The 25,469-nt window shown below is 44.9% G+C and overlaps 1 protein-coding gene across 1 annotated transcript in view; it reads right to left on the bottom strand.

The window, feature by feature from the left end:
- Window positions 1-25,469, bottom strand: part of LOC126467365 (putative carbonic anhydrase 3) — a 506,280-nt gene that overhangs the window by 159,282 nt on the left and 321,529 nt on the right. Inside the window, exon 3 of the mRNA XM_050096456.1 lies at window positions 1,578-1,733. Coding sequence (XP_049952413.1) covers window positions 1,578-1,733 — 156 coding nt within the window. The remainder of the gene's footprint in view (window positions 1-1,577; window positions 1,734-25,469) is intronic.

A 25,469-nucleotide genomic window follows, 5' to 3' on the forward strand; every position in this document is an offset into this window, starting at 1 on the left:
TCGCGCCGCCCCCGCCAGTAGGACCCCACGCTATTCGTTCGTTTCTTTCGTCATTCGACTCGACTGAATTGAGTTATCGAGTAGTTGCACTTTCCTATGTAGCACGCGCGTCCGCGTCATCGTATTTTATATATTTCTGTCTGGCACATAGTGTACCTACGAGAAAAGTCGCGCCCGTTCTAGTGATCTGGCACATAAATTGAATCAGTGTTTAACTGAACTACCGTTCTTTGAAGAAGAATCACTCTTTATGACCAAAAAGAGATTAATGGGAGAGGTTCTTCAATACAAGCAAACGAGCCTAAACGCCCTTAATGATCGTGATTCTGTTATGCAAGCGTTGTCTGTCTGTCCTAGATCTGACTATCCTACTTTGCACACGCTGCACAAAATATCTGCTTGTCTACCTACATCTATTGCTACAGTAGAAAGAAGTTTTTCAACAGTGCGGTGTACAAAGACATGACTGAGGTCAGCAATGAAAGAGGATCGACTTGATGGCTTAGCTCTGTTGAACACTCACCCTGACATTGGTCGTTGTATTGACGATGCAATTAACCAATTTGCCAGGAAGAATAGGCGCATAGAATTCGTAATCTAAGGAAGAAAATCACAATTGTAACTTCTTTATATCGTAAGATGGCATTGTCTTGTATATGTGTATAATCAGCTTAAATAAAACTTTCTCAAACTTTTCATGTGCCGTGACTATTTTTTACTATGGTAAAAGTAAAGGTAGCTCAAGTTATCTTCAGCGCCCCCTGATTAACGTTTTTCTGTATCCGCCATTGCATTCCATCAATTCTCATCACCTCCTTACACCAAAATAATTCTATATGTATTCCTTAACAGCCGGCCGAGGTGGCCGAGCGGTTCTAGGCGCTTCAGTCCGGAACCGCGCGACTGCTACGGTCGCGCGGGTTCGAATCCTCCCTCGGGCATGGATGTGTGTGGTGTCCTTAGCTTAGTTAGGTTTATGTAGTTCTAAGTTCTAGGGGACTGATGACCTCAGATGTTAAGTCCCGTAGTGCTCAGAGCCATTTGAACCATATTCCTTAAGAGTGGATACCTGGCTGAACATCCTGTACATTTCGTAAATCCCAAGGAATTCGCCTTCGGTATTGATGGTGCAAACCATTCTGATCACAGTGGGGCGCATTTTTCATTCGGTGTTCGTGGAGCAAGTTAATGGTTTGTTCTGAACATTCTTCATATATGGACGATGTTCACTTTATAAAGTGTAATACGACATTGAATATTGATCTCTGCATCTGGTGTACACTAATTTTCTGTCACCGTCCTGATGAACATTGTGAGTCATTTTTTTGCTGTCATAATTGTTAACACATCACTTTCAAATGAGCCTTACTAAAGATTGAACTTGTAAGCTCCCACTCAGGGGGTTCCTTGTCAGATCGTTAACTGGGGCTAGGACGGTAGGGGGGGGGGGGGGGGGACACGCTGACTGGTTGGCCTGTGGCCCGTACGGACCAGCGCACGTGTCACGGGACCCTATCTGTGATGTACAAATGTGTCGTCCCACCCACAGTGTTTGGCAGAGTGCTGTCTGTACTCACCGCTGTGGCCGTTGTTGACAGCGCTGGCCGGGCTGGTGGTGGCGTAGCCGAAGAAGACGAGCGGCGGGTGGTTGACCACGGAGGCGCTCGCCGAGTCCAGCTCCACCGGCGACTGCTCGCTGCCCGTCTTACACAGGCCTCCCCAGTACTCCGGGCCTGGCAAACACACACAAACAGTCTTAGCGAGAGAAACACTCATTCCTGAAACTGCTCTTTCGTTCGTGACGTGACCATAGCACTTATTAGCTACAGTAAAATTACGAGTTGCGACACTGTCACATCTAAGGTTCTTGAGTTATCCAGAAGTTATTTTTTTATTATAAATCCAGGCACGGATCAAAAATGTTTATCATTCAGGTTATGTTCAAATGGTTCAAATGGCTCTGAGCGCTATGGGACTTAACTTCTGAGGTCGTCAGTCTCCTAGAACTTAGAACTACTTAAACCTAACTAACTTAAGGACATCACACACATCCATGCCCGAGGCAGGATTCGAACCTGCGTCCGTAGCGGTCGCGCGGTTCCAGACTGCAGCGCCTAGAACCACTCGGCCACTCTGGCCGGTTCAGGTTACGAATAATTACAATCAACAGTGACCATATTCAGACATAAAAATAAGCATACACAGGTACCGTGACGCAAAATGTTTCCGAATTACACAAAATACAGAACCAGAAATCACTGTAAGCAAATATACAACAACTGTACACCTTAGTAAATGCGTCATTGCGTATACACAGGCCTGGCGAGAAGCCATCGTACCCCTGTCACCCCTGTTTAATATCAAATGTTATTATGCATGTTGGATACTTTTTATCAGTTTGTTGGAATCAGCTCCTGGAATTCATGTTTATGTGCTATCGCAGTCACAGTCGAGTTTTAATTCGTAGCCATGGCAGAGTGGTGATAGTTATACTACACACGAGCACTTAGTGAGAAGTGGGTGGATGCTCGAACAACAACACACAGCGCAGGCGATGAGACAGATTATGGGTGTATTCCTGGAACGATTTAATAAGACACCACCACGAAAGGCTACACTTTTGGATTGGAAAAGACGTGCTTTTGCTTTTAGCAGCGTTAAAGACGGACCGCGCGGTGGAGTGAAGAAGACACAAGAAGAAATTTGTACCAGAGTCTCTGCTTCCATTGAACAACCTGCTACAACATCGACAAGTGAAAGTACCTCGGAACCCGATATACCAAGACAATAATATGAGATCACATAAAAAAACTCAATGTCAGACCTTTCGAACGATATTTGTAAACGAGTTATCGGACACAGACCGTCTTACCATGCCGTGTTTCATTAACTCAATTTCCAAATGCAATAAACAGCGCCAAGGTTATGTGCCATTTATCGCCGCCACGTGCTGGAAATATTGCCGCTTGGGTCAAAGAGAATCCTAAACACACAGTCGAGTTAGAAAGGAACCCGCCTCGCTTAATGATTGGCAGCGATGACATCACGAATCTCCTTAAAAAAATGGTTCAAATGGCTCTGAGCACTATGGGACTCAACTGCTGTGGTCATAAGTCCCCTAGAACTTAGAACTACTTAAACCTAACTAACCTAAGGACAGCACACAACACCCAGCCATCACGAGGCAGAGAAAATCCCTGACCCCGCCGGGAATCGAACCCGGGAACCCGGGCGTGGGAAGCGAGAACGCTACCGCACGACCACGAGATGCGGGCGAATCTCCTTAGACCGCACTTTTTGAGGAGACTGTGAATGCCACACATTGTTTACACATGCTACAAACGTGATTTAGTACCTCAGCTTGAGGAAAGGGGCCTCAAAGAACGCATATGATAGCAGCTGGAAGGAGCGCCTCCTCACTACCCGTCTTGCAGTGTGCGAGTTTCTAAATGGAAACTTTCCACGACGTAGGATATGTCGTGGCTCATCAGCAACACCAGCTCCCCAGAAATTCTCACCACACATACCACACCTGACAACTCGTTATAAGACGCATGTATCTGCACATCGTTACGCTACAACTGAAGAACTGTGCAATGCCATTGAGGATGCATTTCTCCCTATAACACTGGATACACTAAAAATATGTACAGAATAACATGGAGACGTATGGAAATGTGTTTACTGCATGAACGGGAACATACTGATATACTGGATACTCAGTACGTAAGTAAGTACTTGTGTTAAAACAAATCAAACCAGCCGCGCGGAGTAGCCGCGCGGTCAAAGGCGCCTTGTGACGGTCCGTGCAGGTCACCCCGTCGGAGGTTCGAGTCCTCCCTAGGGCATGGGTGTGTGTGTGTTGTCCGTAGCGTAAGTTAGTTTAAGTTAGATTACGTAGTATGTAGGCTTAGGGGCCGATGACCTCAGCAGTTTGGCCCCATAAGACCTTACACAAATTTCCAAACCAAATCAATTAGCCTTCGATACTAGTGGATACGGGGGCTTCTCACCAACCCTGCAGATGATAGTCACATTAATTAGCCACACAAGTTTCGTCACAAAATTCTGCGGGGAACATTTTGTACATATAATTACAATGAATATTTTTGTTGAAGTTATGTGAACTAACGTGCAACAGTGACATCTAGTATGCGACAAAGCAGACATATAACTCGCCGCTGCACTACAGTATACTTCGCTACCTTAAAGTGGCAACATGTATAGTGTAATGATGTCCATGGCACTCAAAACTTGTAATTTTGGGACGAATACGCATAATTAATGTGACTGTACCTTCTTTATACGCAACGATACGAACTGTGTAGTATGCTGCGTTTACTCAGGTATGGAAATGTTGTCATATTTGATTACAGTGATGACTGATTCTGGAAACATTTTACGTCAAGCTTGTTCTTAGGTCTGAAGAAGGTCATTGTTGATCGAAACTAATTCTTTGTAAAAAATATCGAGTGTTTACTTCCTGTGAATGAGTATAAAACCAAGTGAAGCGAAATAATTTGTATATTTGTGTACATATCTTAATAATGTACGTTATAAGAAGTGATCTGATATGGATACCACAAGGCAATGCACTATAAGTACCTAAAACATAAAAAACCTTCGGATTCGTTCAAATGGTTCAAATGGCTCTGAGCACTATGGGACTCAACATCTTAGGTCATAAGTCCCCTAGAACTTAGAACTACTTAAACCTAACTAACCTAAGGACATCACACACACCCATGCCCGAGGCAGGATTCGAACCTGCGACCGTAGCAGTCCCGCGGTTCCGGACTGCAGCGCCAGAACCGCTAGACCACCGCGGCCGGCTTCGGATTCGTGAATGTTTCGTAACCGATTACTAAATTTTCGTCATTCCCGCCAGCAGCACCAGCATTGCATCTAGCTACATTTTGTGCACAACGTAACGTTCTTGTAACACTTCCATCTGATGATGAGCCAGCAGTGGCTCGAAAACATGGTCATGGTTGAATAAATCGTAAAAAAGCGATTGGTTGCATACTTATTACCAGATAAATCGCTAATTTAAATCACAGTCGCAGTTCGTCATCCACAATGGGTACTGAAAAAAAAGGTGATTTACGTTTTTAAATATTTTGGCCATTGCAAACGTTTATAATGTGCTCAGTTTTATCCACTTAACATCTTGTGCGTGAGGTTCAGCGTAAAATGAATGTTTTACGACAAAAGGGTGTTGAAGGTATGTAAATCTACATGTCCACTTCCGGTTTTTATAATAACAAAGTAAAACTTTTATATCAAATGTTGCACCTTAACTTATGAGACATATTCCACGTAGATGCACAGACCTGAAGATGACAGCAATGACTGTTGAAACGTGTCGTGTTAAATAAAGAAATTTTTTATGCGATCTTGGCCTTTTAATGGTTTTTAACAATTAAATCAGATCGCCCTCCAGTACTCTGAAAATGCCAAGACTTTATTTTATTATTGTAAAATGCACTATATTACACTACAATACAATGTAACGCAGAATACCCAAAAACAAAACTGATACACTACTACGTGTGTGATCACCATCTTTCTCAATGAGCGCCTGACAGCATTCAGATAGGAGTTCTGTGATTCCCATGTACAATTGTTACGGTTTCGAATTGAAGAAGTCTGTTAGCCCGTAGCTAAGAGAAAGTTCATAATGAAACAACTGTCCACGAATCTTGTTGGAGAGATACTGGAAAAGATGATAGCTGAAGGGGTTAATTCCGGTGAACGTGGAAGGTGAAGAAGTGGTTCCCAATTCGTATACACAGGTGCATTATCGTGGAGTAGCAACACAGATTTACCACGTGTTTTGTTTTCAATAGCAACAGCGAGTGCTATTAGCTATCAGTATAGGGCATCAGCTTTCCAGTTCACGGCAGCAATTCATAATAAATAATACCATTTTAGTTTCACCAAACGCACAACGTGATTTTTTGAAACACCCTAGAATTACGTGTACTATGATTAGGATGCCTCTTTGCTTACTCACATCTAGTCTGAAGTTACTACACGTAATTTCATAACACAGGTCAACAAAAAATGTTATTGATTACTTTTTATGTGATAGCTCAGTCTCAAGGTTCTTGGCCACTGAATCCCTATCTGACCCTACTTTATATTTTTTTAAATGTGACTTCATTAATATTAGAAGATTAGCTAAACACAAGTAACCGGGATTAAAAGTAATTTTTCAGTACGATCCAAGGTTTCATCGAAATAAAAACAAAAAAAAATCGTCTTTATTCCATAGTAACTGTCTTAAATTTCCTTTCTCTCTTCTCACAAAACATTTTGCTATACGCTAACTGATCGAAAATATCTGGACACTTGTTAGGTGTGTGCACCTTTCACATTTATGACGGTTTGAACTCTACTGAGGAAACTTTTAGTGAGCTGCCTGAATGTTTGTGAAGGTAGGCCAGTCCATTCTTCCTCAGCAGCGGAAGCCATAGAATGTAGTGATGATGGACGCTGGGGTCTGGAACGAAAGTGTGCTTTGGGCTTAAGCCGAGACTCTGGGCAAGCGAGTTCATTTCTTGAACACTTACGTCTACACACTATTGCCTCACGGATGCTGCTTTATGACAGGGAGCACTGTCGTGCTGATAACAAACATTCATAGTGCCCAAGCTGTTACCAATGTTTTTAGCGATTTCTTAAGCGCGACAGGGGGATCACACCCTAACCACTTAAGGTGGCCTGTAAACAGCCTTTGCGTGGTTAGTCGCTTTATCTTCGATTAGATGATTATTTTTTTGTATATTTGCAATTAACTATGATATGTACTATTCATTATCATTTTTTATACTCCGCAAGCCACCCAACGGTGTGTGGCGGAGGGCACTTTACATGCCACTGTCATTACCTCCCTTTTCTGTTCCAGTCGCGTATGGTTCGCGGAAAGAACAACTGCCGGAAAGCCTCCGTGCGCGCTCGAATCTCTCTAATTTTACATTCGTGGTCTCCTCGGGAGGTAAAAGTAGGGGGAAGCAATATATTCGATTCCTCATCCAGAAACGCACCCTCTCGAAACCTGGACAGCAAGCTACACCGCGATGCAGAGTCTGCCACTTGAGTTTGCTAGACATCCCCGTAACGCTCTACTTGTTGACACTCGCCTGTGCATGAACTGGTTTTCTAAGTAACTTCTTTCGTATGATCAATGAATAGACACTACTTTTACGTACAACAAGCACATGATACTCATTTCTTTAATACATTACTTACATACATATTGCTGATTACATGTGCATGTTTGACATTTCGTGTCCTCTTACGTTATGAGTTGTAATTAGTTTTTATTTCCTTCATCTGGTATACACTTGTATGTTGCACTCTAATGTGACTTGATGTAGACATTGACGGAAAAACGCCACAACACTAAAAAATAATTAATGTAGAGTAATGCAGTTTCGGGAACACATTTGTCTAGGTAAAATATTTAAGTAATTAACACTGCAAGATCGCAAGTTAAAGTAAGCGCGGGATAAGCCATTGCAAATGTGAAATGCTGGTACATTGCTGTCTTGCGTTGATGTCCCATACATGCTCCGTTGCAGACAGATCTGGTGATAGACGTAGCCAACGCAACATGTCAACACTCCTTAGTGCATATTGGGTTACAAAAGCAGTATGTGGGCTAGCGTTATGTTGTTGGAACGCTGTTGATGAATGCCAGCACAACAGGTCGAATCACTTGGTTGACGGACAAATTTGCAGTCATGGTGCGTGGGATAACCACGAGAGTTCTCCTACTGTAATACGAAATCGCACTCCAGACCATAACTCCTGGTGTAGGTCCAACATGTCTAGCACGCAGGCAGGTCAACCAACACACAACCATCACTGGCACCGACAAAGAACCAGCTTTCATCAGAAAATACAACAGATCTCCACGCTGCCCTCTAATGAGCTCCGTCTTGACTCTCTACTGAAGTTGCAAGTTAGTAGAACGCACGCTACAGGGCATCTGGCTCGAAGATCCCTGCTGCAGATGCACGGTGTGCCAGAGCTATACGCCCAACACGCTGGTCTTTTCTTTCTTTTACGTCGCACAACTCCTTGATGTTGCGATTTTTTTTCTCCGTCAGTGTATTTGCGCGATTGTATTGGTAACTGGCTGATTGGAATAGGTCTTCCACGGGAGATTTTTTATTAAGTTACCAAGTAACTTTATAAATAGAGATGGTGGTTTTTGTTTAAATTCTGCGTGTAATTCTGCTCTCTCCATTACCAGAAGAAGAGGGCTAGAGTTAATATTACGTCAGCCGTTGATTATTAATTTCAGTATTGGTAACTTCTGACGTTGGTCATCTTTGGTTTGCGATGGCGCTAGTGTGTACAGAATGTGCGAGTGTTGTCTTTCTGGAGTGTCTCTCGAAACTGAGGTTTTAAATTCCCTTGCACAGCGCTTATTTGTTGCAGATATGCCTAGAAAATAGCAGGGTGTTTTTCTGCCGACATGTCAGCTGTTGCCGACGTCTCCCGGCTGCATTCCTTAAACTTATTTGAGTACTCTGACACCTCAGTTATTTTTAAAAGCTGTTTCTATGTAGAAAGCCAACGGCTTTGCCGCAGTGGTAACACCGGTTTCTGTCAGATCACCGAAGTTAAGCGCTGTCTGGCTGGGATAGCACTTGGTTGGGTGACGATTCGGTCTGCCAAGCGCTGTTGGCAAGCGGACTAAACCTTGACCTTGTGGGGGACACTGAGGAACTACTTGATGGAGAAGTAGCGGCTCGGGTCTCGTAAACTGACATACGGCCGGGAGAGCGACAGGCTGACCGCATACCCCTCCATATCCGCATCCAGTGACGCCCTTGGGCTGAGGATGACCCAGCGGCCGTCGGTACTGTTGGGCCTCCATGGCCTGTTCTGTTTAGTTTTATTTCAATAGTATTTAAAACTAAGTAGTGTAGGGCTTCGGTATCAGCATGGTTGGTAACAGTTCATCAGAGCTGTCCCACACAAAACCTACACTGAGGTGGCAAAAGTCATGGGGTACCTCATAATATAGCGCCGGACCTCCTTTTGCCCGGCGTAGTCCAGCAACTGGACATGCCACAGACTCAACTAGTCGTTGGAACTCCCTTGCAGAAATTCTGAGCCATGCTGCTTCCTCTATAGCCATCCACAATTGTGAAACTGCAGGTTTTTCAAAATGGTTCAAATGGCTCTGAGCACTATGGGACTTAACATCTATGGTCATCAGTCCCCTAGAACTTTGAACTACTTAAACCTAACTAACCTAACAACAGCACACAACACCCAGCCATCACGAGGCAGAGAAAATCCCTGACCCCGCCGGGAATCGAACCAGGGAACCCGGGCGTGGGAAGCGAGAACGCCACCGCACGACCACGAGATGCGGGCACTGCAGGTTTTTGTGCAAGAACTGACGTCTAGATTATGTCCCATAAATATTCCATGGGATTCATGTCATGCGATCTGGGTGGCCAAATCATTCGCGCAAATTGTCCAGAACTTTCTTCAAACCAATCGCTAACAGTTGTGGCCTGGTGACATGGCGCATTATTGTCCGTAAACATCCCATCATTATTTGGAAACATGAAGTCCATCAATGGCTGGAAATGGTCTCCAAGTAGCCGAACATAACCATTTCCAGTCAATGATCGGTTTGGTTGGACCCACACCATTATGGAGCCACCATCAGGTTACACAGTGCCTTGCTGACAACTTGGGTCCATGTCTTCGTGGGGTCTGCGACACACTCGAACCCTACCATCAGCTCTTACCGACTGAAATCGAGAGTCATCTGACCAGGCCACGGTTTTCCAGTCGCCTGGGGGCCAACCGATATGGTCACGAGCCCTGGAGAGGCGATGCAAGCGATGTGGTCCTGTTAGCAAAGGCACTCTCGTTGGTCGACTGCTGCCATAGCCCATTAATACCAGATTTCTCCGCACTGTTCTGTCGTACGTCCGACATTGATTTCTGCGGTTATTTCACGCAGTGTTGCTTGTCTGTTAGCAGTGACAACTATAAGCAAACGCCGCTGCTCTCGGTCTTTAAGTGAAGGTCGTCGGGCACTGCGTTTTCCGAGGTTAGAGGTAACGGCTTGAATCTGGTATTGTCGGCACACTCTTGTCACTGTGGATCTCGGAACATTGAATTATCTAACAATTTCCCAAATGGAATGTCCCCATGTGTCTCGTTCTAACTACTATTTCGCGTTGATAATCTGTCAACTCGCGTCGCGCGGTCATTATCACCCAATGAAACTTCTGACATGAATAAGCTGAGTACAAATGACATTTCCGCCACCGCGCTACTGTTTTATACCTTGTGTACGCGGTACTACCGCCATCTGTATACGTGCGTACAGGTATCCCACGACTTTTGTCAACTCCGTGTATAGTCTCAACTAAGAATAGTGTTAGCGGCTTTAGATATAATTTCTAAAATGGTAACTAAAAGTGAATTCTTGAATCATGTTTTGACAGCTGATTGATTAATAATGATTTTGTGTGTCTCAAACGCTTGGTACAAGTGTTTCAATACCAGTTAAAATATTACGATTCGTATCGATTCACCTACTCCCATCAACTATTTTGCCGGAAACACGTGGAGTAGTCATAAAGTTTTCAGTATCTTCTAGAAAAAAATCAAGCTGTCACCATGAAAATTAGTGACAGAGTGAGTAATAGACCATTATTCACTCCTCAACGTGCCATACTTTTTCCAACGATGAATGTATTGACGAGGAAGGCCTTGGATGTGGAATTACCTCGTTGTAATTCTAGAAATGCCTCAAAAACATTGGTTTCGTCACCCGGGGAAAGATGATGAAGTCACTGGGAACTGTACAGAGAGTTGTAATTCTAGAAATGCCTCCAAAGCATTGGTTTCGTCACCCGGGGAAAGATGATGAAGTCACTGGGAACCATGTAGGGAGAATATGGGAGTGAGGCGAAATCTGGTAGTCCAGAGAAGCAGCCTGTGTGAATGTATCCCTTGCAGAATGAGCTGTGGTGTTGTCATGTGTAGTGTAACGACTATATGTGGGCGTATTGGTGTGAGCCTGAGCAGTGTATTGCAGCGCAGCTGACAGCAGACGAGCGTAGGATGTTGTCACTGTAATAATTCAACAAGGCCAGCGCAGTGTGCGACGCAGGTTAGCTTAATGAAACAGCAAACGCAACGGTAGCGCACAGACTCGTACAGCAAGAGGGAAGGCAGATTTCCAAACTGACAGTTGCAGTGGTATTTAAGGATACTTTACTGGCAGTGGCAAATACGCACAAAAGACGTGCCTCTGCCAGCAGCACTGCCGTCTCCTGCCCCGTGCACACCAGTCGTCGTCAGCCACCGCGGCTCAGCGTGGCGGGCATCCGCCACCGCAACGCCACCGGATGGCGCCAGAGTCCACAGCTGCGTCGAGTTCGCACACCGCTGGCGCAGGGACTGTGCAGCCAGTTTACGTAACTATAATCCGTTCATCGTAAGAATAAACCTGATGTAAACAAACACAAATGTGATGATTGGCCAGAAGCCGTAGCACATGTGCACTGCCGTTGTTACGCTCTTGGAAGCAGGTCCTACGTTTGTATTAGATATCTTATTATTAAGTAACGTTAAATGAAACTTCATGATATTCAAATGTATTGACAGCCATCGACGTTTTTCGTAATCACGCTTTAGCTACGTAGTTTTTATTTCAAAAATCCTGTACAGTCACAGCCTCTGCAGCATTGTGCTCCGATTGTCGCGCTGTTAATGCGCAGTATGAAAATGGCTGAGGCTGTTTTCTGTTCCGCAGTGAAACACGCGTGTGGAACACAGTTAAAAAGTGCCGAGAAACAGTCTATTCTTAACGTTTTTCATAAATTTTCGGAAATAATCGACTGTGAAGTTTTTCCAGTGTGTATCAATGCAATTGATAACTAAAACTGGCGTAGAACTGTAGCGCAGTCGGTAGCGTAATGAAAAGTTGAATAAAGTGGTTACTCGGGCGTTGGTTCAAATCCCTCCAGTAGCATTTTTTTTCGTTCCATTTGAAATACCTACACCTCGTAACTATAAAACTCATCATCATTTTTTATGACTAGTGCACGTCTTCTTGTTTCTAATTACATACTGGACGCGAAATTCCTGTTGCCATTTCAAATACAAATTCTTTATTATGGATGTTTTATGAAAGACTGTTCATAAAAGTTGTTAACATGGAGCACATAATACAAATGCTGCATTTTTACATTTGCTACTGTACCGTTACAATATGAACCCAACAGAACTGATTTGGAGCCAAGTTGCGGGATTTGACCCGAGAAGTAACAAGACAGTGAAGCTGCCAGACGCACTGGACCTAACGCACGCACTTTTTCACACATCACTGCCGAACGCTGGCGGGATATAGAACGGCTCGTTATCAAAGTAGCAGGCGACACAGAAGTGAAATGTATTTCTCGGATTCGGATAAGGAAGGAGCTAAAAGATTAGAAAACGACTTACTGTAGGTAATACCTTCAGTGGCTTCAATATTTAACTATGTGGTGAACTCCTTCAATGCTCTCTCACGTTACACATAGCTTATGCAGAAAAATTACCCCGTGGTTAAGTCAGGAATTTTAATCATTCTTGTTTTTAATTACAATAGTACGTTAGCTAAAAACAATAACGTCCTGCGGTTTTCGTCTAGTCGTCTAAGGAGCATATTGTGGGAGATTTACAGTGTATTATTTCAATCTGCCATTCGCTGTGGCCGAGCGGTTCTGGGCACTTCAGTCCGGAACGGCGCTGCTGCTATGGTCACAGGTCCGAATCCTGCCTCGGGCATGGATGTGTGTGATGTCCTTAGGTTAGTTAGGTTTAAGTAGTTCTAAATCTAGGGGACTGATGATCTCAGATGTTAAGTCTCATAGTGCTTAGAGCCATTTGAACCATTTTTTATTTCATTCTGCTTAAAACTTAAAAAGATATTCAAAGCTGTATTGCTCCTCTGCTCGTCCCTTTTTGGGTGTGAACTGCAGATGGCCACGTCACTGCAGGCTAGCTGTACCAGCCGACCGGCCAGTGCTGTCCAAGTTAAATATGCCGGTAAATGGTCCAAATGGCTCTGAGCACTATGGGACTTAACTTCTGAGGTCATCAGTCCCCTAGAACTTAGAACTACCTAAACCTAACAACCTAAGGACATCACACACATCCATGCCTGGGGCAGGATTCGAATCTGCGACCGCAGCCGTCGCGCGGTTCCAGACTGTAGCGCCTAGAACCGCTCGGCAATGCCGGTAAAGCTGTTGCCCCGTATTATCGCTAAGTCGATGTGCGCGTAACGCACAGCACGAAACGTACCCTTATTATCGTAGTTGACAGTACTCTAGACAGCTTGGCTACAGTACCATGTCAAACGGAATTCCAATGAGGTTCCAGCAAATGCGGAAGAATAAATAGTGCAATGTTTACATCTGGTTTACGCTTATGATGAATGGATTATAGGTGCAGTGTAGTCCAGAGTCAGCAATGCGGGGTGTGGAGGCAGCCAGCCCAGGGGAATTCAGTGGCCAGCCAGCCATTGACCCAATGTATCAAGCGTCAATAAAAGAACTTGTTACATCTCCAACTGCCTTTCTCTGGAGCCTCTGGGGCTTCCACCTTGCCTCCATCGACTGCTTACACAATCGTGCCTCACAGCTGCCCCACCCTGCACCAAGGAAGGATCTGTCCTATCGAAACACTGTGTAATACGATGATTCATTGTTGCCATACATTTCCAATAGCATGGATTATTGCAGCATTGTTCCCGGAATACTGGACGATTCTCAATTTCATCAGTAGGTTGCACCATTTTGTTCAGGATCGTCTAGCGGCGTGATATGTACTTTGACGCAGGATTTTCAGTGTGTACTAAGGCTACAGTTGAACGAACGAATAGTTACAGGGACTGGACTTACTTATGGACACAGCGCTGTAAATGCGTGCTTGAACGTAAATGCAGATGCTAGCCCAGCCTGCAGGTTGCACTGTCGTATTTGACCACTGGCGGCACCTGTGCAATATCCTCAATATGCTGAAAACGATAACGTCCTGCGGTTTTCGTCTAGTCATCTAAGGAGCATATTGTAAGAGATTTACAGTGTATTCGTGGTCAGAGCAGTGTTGTGTTTAACGGTGAGTGCACTATATCGGAACTAAGTGAATTCGAATTTGGTCGAATTGTTGGTGGTCGTTTGGTGGGTGCTTACGCAACGAAGCGAGTCGACGTGTTTGGCGTTTCATGAGACACCATATCGAAGATCTATACTACACACACGGAAAGAGGAAAAACATCATCCGCTAAGTCGCAAAGTGGGTGAAAGTTTGTGTTGAGTGTTCGTGACGGACGACCATTGAAGAGGATTGTGACGAAAAATAAGGGGACGACAGATGCAAAAGTCACACTGCAGGACTAAATGCGTGAATGTTGGCTAAATACGGTTGTTTCGTGTTGCGCTTATGGCTGTACTCAGCGTTTTGTCGGTGGAAATGGCATTACATTTCACGTTTAAGTGTTTCTATGATAGTGCAGATGCGTTTATTGAAATCTGCTAAAATGACTTTTATATGGTTATTAAACTTAAAATACAGTATCACGTAAATTAAAGTGTTGAAAGTGATGCCTGTAAAGTCGGACTCATATTACATTTTGGAAAGAATCTGTGATAATTCGGCTACAGAAGTAAGTATAACTGTTTCTCGTTCCTAATCATTGGTTCCCTAAGGATGAAAACCGAAGGCAGCTTTGGATACAGGCCCTGAAACGGAAAAACTTTAAGACATCTGCACATACGCGCCTTTGCTCGAAGCACTTCGAGGAGAAGTGTTTTGATAGGTTAGTTATTATTTACAATGTATATTTATAATTTATATTTACAATATCTGTCATTTTTAAACCTGATGTTTTTATAGGGCTAAGACTGGAGGGAACTGGCTAAGTAGTGATGCTATCCCGACACTTTTTGATTTTCCGGAGCATATGAAATCGAAGAGGCCTAAGCTTCGTAAATCGCACACTAGAAGGCATTCGTTAGATGATGCTTCGTCTTCTGAAATCTGTGCTTCCAATGCCTCTAAGTATGAATGTTGTTAGAATGTGTTGACATAATTCCCATATCCCATTTTCTTTTATAAGTGACTAGAGCTCAAAACGCGGCGAATCCAATGTTTAAGGTTTTGACACGAGCCCACTCTTACTGTTTAAAAGAATTTAACGACATTTTAATTTTATTGATAGTTTATAGTAATTTCGTCCCGCTGCCCACCAGAGTGGCGTTCGATGTATTTGTTAGACTTTATAAATGGTACTGTGAACAAATCCAGGTCAAATGTAGTTCTGGCATAATTTTTCGCAAATAAAAAAGTAATTTTTGTTGGAAGCGTTTTTCAGTCAATTGACAAATATGGGGAAAATACGATACAAACATAGGATGGCAGACCGCTGATTTGAAATCCCGCCACGTTTCGCCAACAGTCACGGGGTTTATGTTGGAGCCACACCAGCCCTATAGCTTCTGCACAGCAAGGCCAGTCTACTAGTATCTATGGTCGAAGGTCTGCACCAAAACAACATCAAGGGAGCCCCACAAACAGGGAATTTGGGGGGCGATCTGGAATTCCAAAACCACTCATCAGTGATACAACTTCTCATAACAGGAAAAAGTGGTGTCGAAGCCTTAAAACCTGGGCTATGGAGCGATGGAAGAAAGTCATCTGGTCGCATGAGTCTTCATGCACTCTGTTTCCAACTTCTGTCCAAATTTACGTCAGAAGACTGAACTAGGTGCAGGTTCGGGAATGATTTGGACAGCTATATCATGGTATTCAATTGGCAGAAGGTTACTCTGCAAAGTCGCGTTACTGTCAAGTACTACGTGATCATTTTGGCTCATGAGGTCCATCCTATGGTGCAATTTTTGTTCCCCAATAGCGATGCCGTATTCCAAGACGACAGGGGCCCTGATCACACAGCCGGCCGGGGTGGCCGAGCGGTTCTAGGCGCTACAGTCTGGAACCGCACGATCGCTACGGTCGCAAGTTCGAATCCTGCCTCGGACATGGATGTGTGTGATGTCCTTAGGTTAATTAGCTTTAAGTAGTTGTAAGTTCTAGGGGACTGATGACCTCAGATGTTAAGTCCCATAGTGCTCAGAGCCATTTGAAACCATTTTGAACCTGATCACACAGCTCGCTTTGTCCAGGACTAGTTTTGTGAGTACAACGATAAGTATCGCATCAGTCTTGGTCACCACAATCGCCAGGTCTCAATTTTATTGAGTCCTTGTGGTCTACTTTGGACAAAAGTGTGCGTGATGGCTGTCCACCACCATCAATACCGAGATTCCCGGATGCTGTTTTGAATGCCAACGGTTTTCCTACACCGTATTAGGTATAGCAATGCGTTGTTTTTACGGTGTTCCTACTTTTTTTGTGATTCGTCCAAAGATCGCGGTGTCACACCAAAATCGGTAACGTGCATCGATACCACAGACATTAGCGATGCATCGCTGCAATCCGCCATCGCGCGGAGGTCGATTGCATCGCCGCAATCCGCCATCGCACGGAGGTCGATCTAGAGCCTAGCACTGACTCACTCTGCCTCAGTATGTGACCTACGATGAAGACCTCTAGTTAGAACAGCAGAGTTATTCATGTCTCAATAGAAACTGTTCTTATGTAAATGGTTAACTTGTACTTCAAGAGAAGAGTTTGTAATTGTGTGCATCAAGTGACGCTTTACTGTTCAAAGACAGCTGCAAATGTACTGTACATTCTTGTGGCAATGGACTGTAGAAAGTTAAGTACACCTTTTCATCATTCTTGTAATAGAGTGAACTAATATTTCAAATGTTGGATAGAATTGGAAGGAAAATCAGCATTCGCCTTAGTTTATGTGATAGCTCTAAGCTTATGGTTATAGCTTGATAGCAGTGTCTACCAATTTTAATTTTTTTTACAGCATTGAGGATGGTCACTAAGTGACCGAAAATCGATTTTGCTGACAATAAAAACAACAAAATACGGCCAATGCTGATTTTCCTTCCAATTCTATTCACAATTTGGTCGTGGTGCACACAACACGCCATGGAGTCGCCAATCAATTTCAAATGTTGTAGTTCCGATCAGCCAGATCCCAGAGGAATCAAAGAACCCAGACTTAATATCGGACGATTGTAGTTTCGTCAGGTCATAACATTTTGTTCACCCACTGTAGGTAACTTTCTTTGTTGACGTTATACTTTATGGCCAACCCTCATTTTGTTAGACTGCACGCCTTCATTATAAAACTTGACACGAATCGATCTTAAGGTATCAAGGGCACGAAATGCAATGAGGCTCGCATTAGGAGCCCATTACTAGAAGCGTGACTCATCGTGCAACCGGATAGTTAAATGAGGAAGTGCCCGGCGCCGTCTCGGCGACCGGAACCCGCTCCGCCCTGCAGTAAACCGAGGCGACGCCGGGCGAGTACAGATTTTGCTGAGGCGACAGTCACGCCCTAATGTAGATTCGGCGCGGGGCTGCGCTTTCGCACCATTCCTGTCGCTCGCACAGTTTACGACCTGCCGATACGCGAGCATAGCAAGCGGAAGGCGACCGCTCCCTGCAATGACAATGGGTGTTGCTCGCTTTCCGTATGCACACACCGCACCCGTCTGTGAATGCGCAGCGTCTAAGTGAAGGTTACATCACGACAGAGGGGGCAAAGTCTGTGTTACATGTCGTCCGTTGAGTATGCGGAGTGCCTCCGTTATGATGTTACAAACTTTCGGGGGTGATGGAGAACAGTAAATGCATCAATTTGAGTTAAGGGAACCTGGTCCGGAAACGAGTTGAAAGTTAAAAGCGAAACTCGTTCTGATACCTCTGTCGGTGGAATACATGTATACTGAGGAGACAAAAGTCACGCGATAGCGATGTGGACATATACAGATGGCGGTAGCATCGCGTACATAAAGTAGGCAGTACATTGGCAGAGCTGTTATCTGTATTCCAGAGATTCATATAAAAGATTTTCGACGTGATTATGGCCGCTCGACGAGAATTAACAGATTTTTTTCCTTCTTTAGGGCCAGCTGGATAATATACACTGAAGCGCCAAAGAAACTAGTACAGGCATGCGTATTCAAATACAGAAATATGTAAACAGGCAGAATACGGCGCTGCGATGTGCAACGCCTGTCTAAGACAACAAGTGCCTGGCACAGTTATTAGATAGGTTACTGTTGCTAAAATGGTAGGTTATGAAGATTTAAGAAATTTTGAAAGTGGTGTTATGGTCGCCGCGCGAGCGATGGGATACAGCATCTCCAAGATAGCGATGAAGTGGAGATTTTCCCGTACGACCATTTCACGAGTGTACTGTGAATATCAGGAATTTGGTAAAACAGCAAATCTCCGACATCGATGCGGCCGGATAAAGATCCTGCAAGAACGGGGCCAACGACGAATGAAGAGAATCGTTCAACGTGACAGAAGTGCAATCCTTCCGCAAACTGCTGCAGATTTCAATGCTGGGCCATCAACAAGTGTCAGCGTGCGAACCATTCAACGAAACATCACCGATATGGGCTTTCGGAGCCGAAAGCCCACTCGTGTACCCCTGATGACTGCACGACACAAAGCTTTACGCCTCGCGTGGGCCCGTCAACACCGACATAGGACTGTTGAGCCTGGAAACGTATTGCCTGTCCGACGAGTCTCGTTCCAAATTATATCGAGCGGATGGACTTGTACGGGTATGGAGACAACCTCGTGGACCCATGGATCCTGCATGTCAGCATGGGACCTTTCAAGCTGGTGGAGGCTCTATAACGGTGTGGGGCGTACGCAGTTGGAGTGATATGGGGCACCTGACACGACTTTGACAGGTGGAACGCAAGTAAGCATCCTGTCTGATCACCTGCATCCATTCATGTCCATTGTGCATTCCGACGGACTTGCGCAATTCCAGCAGGACAATGCGACACCCCACAAGTCCAGAATTGCTATACAGTGGCGCCAGGAACTGAGTTTAAACACTTTCGCTGAACACCAAACTCACGCCGGCCGGAGTGGCCGAGCGGTTCTAGGCGCTACAGTCTGGAACCACGCGACCGCTACGGTCGCAGGTTCGAATCCTGCCTCGGGCATGGATGTGTGTGATGTCCTTAGATTAGTTAGGTTTAAGTAGTTCTAAGTTCTACGAGACTGATGACCTCAGAAGTTAAGTCCTATTGTGCTCAGGGCCATTTGAACCAAACTCACCAGACATAAACATTAGTGAGCACATCTGGGATGCCTAGGAACGCGCTGTTCATCTCCACTTCGCCGTATTCTTACGGATTTATGGACAGCCCTGCAGGATTCACGGTGTCGGTTCCCTCCAGCACTACTTCAGACATTAGTCGAGTCTATGCCACGTCCTGCTCCGAAACTTCTGCGTGCTCGCGGGGGCCGTACGCGGTACTAGGCAGGTGTACCAGTTTCTTTGGCTCTTCAGTGTATATCTTATAACGACATGATTATTAGGACAGAAAATAGCTGTTATTCACGACAGACTGTTTCGGCATTTATCGCCGAGTAAACTGATGTGACGAGCTTGTTATGTTGTTAGTGGACTGTCTTACGAGGTTGAGTCAAATGAAAACCTTAAATATTTTTTAAAATATTATTTATTGTGCAGAAGTGGTACAAAGCTGTATCACTTTTCAACATAATCTCCCCCACGCTCAATGCAAGTCCTCTAGCGCTTACAAAGTGCACAAATTCCTTTAGAAAAAAATTCTTTCGGTAGTCCGTGCAACCACTCATGCACCTTGTGGCGTACCTCTTCATCAGAACGGAACTTCTTTCCTCCTATTGCGTCTTTGAGTGGTCCAGACATATGGAAATCCCTTGGGGCAGGGTCTGATGAGTATGGTGGATGAGGAAGACACTCAAAATGCTGGTCTGTGATTGTTGCAACTGTTGTAGTGGCAGTGTGGGGCCTTGCATTGTCATGTTGCAAAAGGACACCTGGTGACAGCAATCCACGTCGCTTTGATTTGATTGCAGGCCGCAGATGATTTTTTAGGAGATCTGTGTATGATGCACTGGTGGCAGTGGTCCCTCTAGGCATGGAATGCTCCAAAATGACGCCTTTTTCGTCCCAAAAGAGTCAGCATAACCTTACCTGCTGATGGTTCTCTTCGAAAGTTCTTTGGTTTTCGTGATGAGGAATGGTGCCATTCCTTGCTCGCTCTCTTCGTTTCCGGTTGGTGGAAGTCAACCCAGGTTTCATCCCCAATAACGATTCTTGCAACGAAGCGATCACCTTCTCGTTCAAAGCGCCAAAGAAGTTCTTCACAAGAATCAACACGTCGTTCTCTCATTTCAGGAGTCAGCTGCCGTGGCACCCATCTTGCAGACACTTTGTGAAACTGGAGCACATCTTGCACAATGTGGTGTGCTGACCCATGAATAATCTGTAAACATGCTGCAATGTCATTCAGTGTCACCCGGCGGTTTTCCTTCAGTATGGCTTCAACTGCTGCAATGTTCTGTGGAGTCACAATTCGTTGTGCTTGACCTGGACGAGGAGAATCTTCCACTGAAGTCACACCATTGGCCAAATTCCTACTCCATTCGTAGACTTGCTGCTGTGACAAACATGCATCACCGTACTGAACCTTCATTCGTCGATGAATTTCAATAGGTTTTACATCTTCACTAGGCAAAAACGGAATAACAGAACGCTGTTGTTCCCTGGTGCAAGTTGCAAGTGGGGCGGCCATCTTTATACTGATACTGCGACGGTATGTGTGCATCTAAACTATGCTGCCACCTAAAGGCCATTCTGCACGCTGTTTGTAGCGCGCTTACCATCTTACAGGATAACGGCGCGAAATTTCGATTTGTTATTACAAATTTAAGGTTTTAATTTGACTCACCCTCGTATAACTGTCACTGTTTCAATAAGATGGTAAATGACGTAAATATATCGAAAATAAATGTTAATTACGGTGTGGCGACATCGTAAGAGTGGAACTGTCAAACTACTGACACACTGCAATTAACATTTATTTTCAATACACAGGGTGTCTCACGAAAGACGGCCAGGAGGGGGTCCACGGGTCGCGCCGCACGGCCACCGACCTCCGCCACCGCAACCGCCAGCCGCCGTCTCCCGTCTCTCGGACAATAACTAGGGTTGGGTTGTTTGGGGAATAGACCAAACTGCGAGGTCATCGGTCTCATCGGATTAGGGAAGGAGGGGGAAGGAAGTCGGCCGTGCCCTTTCAAAGGTACCATCCCGGCATTTGCCTGGAGCGATTTAGGGAAATCACGGAAAACCTAAATCAGGATGGCCGGACGCGGGATTGAACCGTCGTCGTCCCGAATGCGAGTCCAGTGTGCTAACCACTGCGCCACCTCGCTCGGTGACAATAACTTGCCGGCAGTGGGCTGCGCGCGCTTCCCCTGAGTTAAGCATAAACAACGCTGCCATCTGATTAACTAAGCTTATCTTTATTTACGATAGTGCTCATAATGGTGTTCCTCTGTGGTATGAGCAGCCTGACATCTCCTGAACGCTTTGGCAAACACTGCACGAATTTCGACCGCCGAAATCTGGGAAATGACTAGCCGAACCCTGTCTTCCAACTCTTTGGAGTGTTTGGGGATTGGTCGCATACATCTTGTGTTTTAACGTTCCCCAAAGATAAAAATCACACGGATTTAGATCTGGAGAACGAGGAGGCCAGTTAACTATCCTGTCATAAAAAACATTTCGTATTGCTGTCATAGAAGCATTGGCGACGTGTTGTCTTGCTTGAAATAATCGTTCATCTTTTCTTTAAGTGAAAAAAAAGGCTGCAGTATATTGTTCACATACCTATCAGAACGTGTTGTTTCCTGGAAAACGACTGGTCCAATAATTCGTATTGCACTAATTGCTTGTTTTCACGTCATGTAGAGGTTTTTATAATTCATGAGGATTTTCGGAGTTCCAACCTCGACTATTGCAAGAATTTACGTACCCTGACAAATGCAACCATGCTTCATCAGAAATAGAATCAAGTTCCCCATCATGCACGGATTGTAACAGCCAGTTGCAATAACGACGTCGAGCGACAGTATCTGAGTTCCTCAGCCGGTGCGCTACTGTTATTTTGTATGATTTCAATTTCAGTTTGTGCACAGGTCTGTGAACAGATGCTCTTCACACACCAGCATGAAGTGCCAAACGGCGCAGAGATTTTCTCTGCTTCCTTTGCAAGGCTTCCCCTATCTCGTCTAATTTATCTTTGGCTAAAACACTAAGTTCTCTATGCCTTGGTTTGTGTAACACACATCCAGTCTCTTGAAATTTCTTCACTAATCTGCGTATCGTCGAATCATTGGGAACACGCACACCGGGAAATTTTTGTACGAATTCAAGCCGACGTTCCACACACGATTCTGTTTTTGCATAGTTCAACAAAAGAAACACTCGTTATCCTTAGTGTATACATTCAGAATGTAAAATCGATAGGAAACTGAAAAAAAAAAACACCCGAACACTCGGTCGCACATTGTAGAAGACACGCTCACGGAGTTACTGTCTGTGGTCCGGGTTCAGCGACATACGGGCAGGGAAAGCCCCGGACTCGACGCAGTTGCAATAATGACGTCTAGCAACAATATTTGAAGCGATTAAAGTTGACAAAAAAGCTCAAAAGAAAAGACCAGTACACTCAGTCGCACAATGTAGGGGTGCCGCGCGAAGTATTGGCGTCCGAGAACTACACATAGCGACAAAAGGCAGACGCAGCGGCAACAGCCGGCAAACGCGCCGCGCGATTCGCGGACCCCACCCGGGTGTCTTTCGTAACACACCCTGTATTTACGTCATTGACCATCTTATTAAAACAGTGACAGTTACAAGACAATCCACTACGTCACATCAGTCTAGACGTGCTTGACAATGGCGATAAATGTCGAAACAGTTTGTCGTGAATAAAGATTAGTTGTTAGCAATTATTTAGGTTGGGTTGTTTGGGGAGTAGACCAGGTAGCGAGGTCATCGGTCTCATCGGATTGGGGAAGGACGGGGACGGAAGTCTGCTGTGTCCTTTCAAAAGAACCATCCCGGCATTTGCGTGAAGCGATTTAGGGAAATCACGGAAAACCTAAATCAGGATGGCCGGACGCGGGATTGAACCGTCGTCCTCCCGAATGTGAGCCCAGTGTGCTAGCCACTGCGAATTATTTAGGTGCATCCATTCTAATAATCATGTCGGCATCAGTAATTAACAGAATTTGAACTTGGAATGGTAGTTGGAGCTATACGCATGGGATATTCCATTACGGAAATCTTTAGGAAATTCAATATTCCGAGATCCACAGTGCCAAGAGCGTGCCGAGAATACTAAATTTCAGGCATTACCTCTCACCAAGGACAACGCAGTGGCCGACGGCCTTTGCTTAACGACCGGATGCAGCGGCGTTTGTGTAGTCTTGTCACCGTTAACAGACAAGCAACACTGCGTGAAACAACCACAGAAATCAATGTGGGACGTACGACGAGCGTATCCATTACGACAGTGCGGCGAAATTTGGCGTTAATGGGTATGGCAGTAGACGACCACGATGAGTGGCTTTGCTAAGAGAACATCACCTGCAGCGCCTCTCCTGGGCTCGTGACCATATCGGTTGGATCCAAGGCGACTGGAAAACCGTTTCTTGCTCAGATGAGCCCCGATTTCAGTTGGTAAGAGCTGATGGTAGGGTGCGAGTGTGGCGCAGACCTTACAAAACATGGACCGAAGATGTCAACAAGGCACTGTACAAGCTGGCAGTGGCTTCATGATGGTGTAGGCTATGTTTATATGGTACGGACTAGGTTAGCTGGTCCATCTCAAGCGATCATTTACCGGAAATCGTTATGTTCGACTACTTGGAGAGCATCTGCAGCCATTTATGGACTTCAGGTTGCCAAACGACGATGCAATTTTTATGGATGACAATGCGCCAATGGGCCACAATTGTTCGCGATTGGTTTGACGAACATTCCGGACAAGTCGAACGAATGATTTGGCCATCCAGATCGTCGGACATGAATCCCATCGAACATTTGTGAGGCATAATCGACAGATTAGATCGTGCACAAAATCCTGAACCGCCAACACTTTCGCAATTATGGATGATTGTAGAAGTAGCTTGGCTCATATTTCTGCAGAAGGCTTCCAATGACTTTTTTGAGTCGATGGCACGTAGAGTTGTTGCACTACACCTTGCAAAAGGACATCCGATACGATATTAGGGGTATCCCATTACTTTTGTCACCGCAGTGTCCCAGTACTGTTATTGCTAGGATTATAGGGTAGACAATTCCGACAGGCAGTTAGGTGCAGAGGTCGAGATAATAACTTCGCTAAACTAATGCAGATGGCTTAATGTGTACTGAAATGAGCAATCCTGGTGTACAATGTCTGTATTGTAGTTGACTGCAGTCTGTTTTTACAAGCTGAAGCACTAACGTCGCTCACCCATAATCAAGTGGACTGTACCGGAGAAGAAACATGCAGACACGATTTTCGTGTTTGGCCAAGTAAATGGAGGCTGCAGAGAAGCGGAAATGTTGTATAGGACCAAATATAGAAGACATCCGGTTCACAATGTTTCCAAAACTGTTCCAACGATTAAGTGAAATACGACAGCCGGTACCACAGTACAACGATTGAACCGAGGAAGACTAACTACACGGACTCCCGACCTAGAAGGTACAGTTGCACTTGAAAGGAATGTTTCATAGTGCTATTTGGCGAACACTGCGGTAAATGCAGCTGTACCCCTACCAATTACAGAAAGTGCATGTTTTTACTTCTGCCGACTTTGGACCTTGTGCCGTGTTCTGCCAATGGTCCTTGCAGCGCTTTACAGTTGGTCCTCATTTTTCTGCGTATTCGTTTTTCAAAGATGAAGCCTGCTTCACAAGAGACGAAATGGTAAATAGTCGCAATAGTCATTTGGGCCAATAGGAATCCAAACACTACAGTTGTGAAGAGACATCAACACAAATCATTAATCAACGTATAAACAGGTATAGCCAACGATTACGTACTAGGGCTGTTCCTTTATAGTTAATGATTACATACTAAAGCCGTTTCTTTTTCCTTTCTGCTCAAATGCACCAGTGTGCACAGTGTTTATCAGGGACATACTAGCCGGATTTCTGGAACATATTCTACCTGTTATTTGTCAATGGACGTGGTCCCAACACGATGCAGTATCACCTGACTCTATACCGACGTTCTTTAACAGCTGAATCAGACATGCCCTGAAAAGTCATAGGCTAAGGAGACCTTGCTTCGAGGTCAGCACGTTCGCCTGATCTCACCCCACTTAATTACTTCTGTCGGACCATGTGAAAAATCTTATGTACGAGTCTTCTGTCGAGACTGAATAGGATTTCCTGGCAAGTATTCTCGCTGCCTGCGACACTC

This window comes from Schistocerca serialis, chromosome 1, assembly GCF_023864345.2.
Source record: "Schistocerca serialis cubense isolate TAMUIC-IGC-003099 chromosome 1, iqSchSeri2.2, whole genome shotgun sequence".
Classification (NCBI taxonomy): domain Eukaryota; kingdom Metazoa; phylum Arthropoda; class Insecta; order Orthoptera; family Acrididae; genus Schistocerca; species Schistocerca serialis.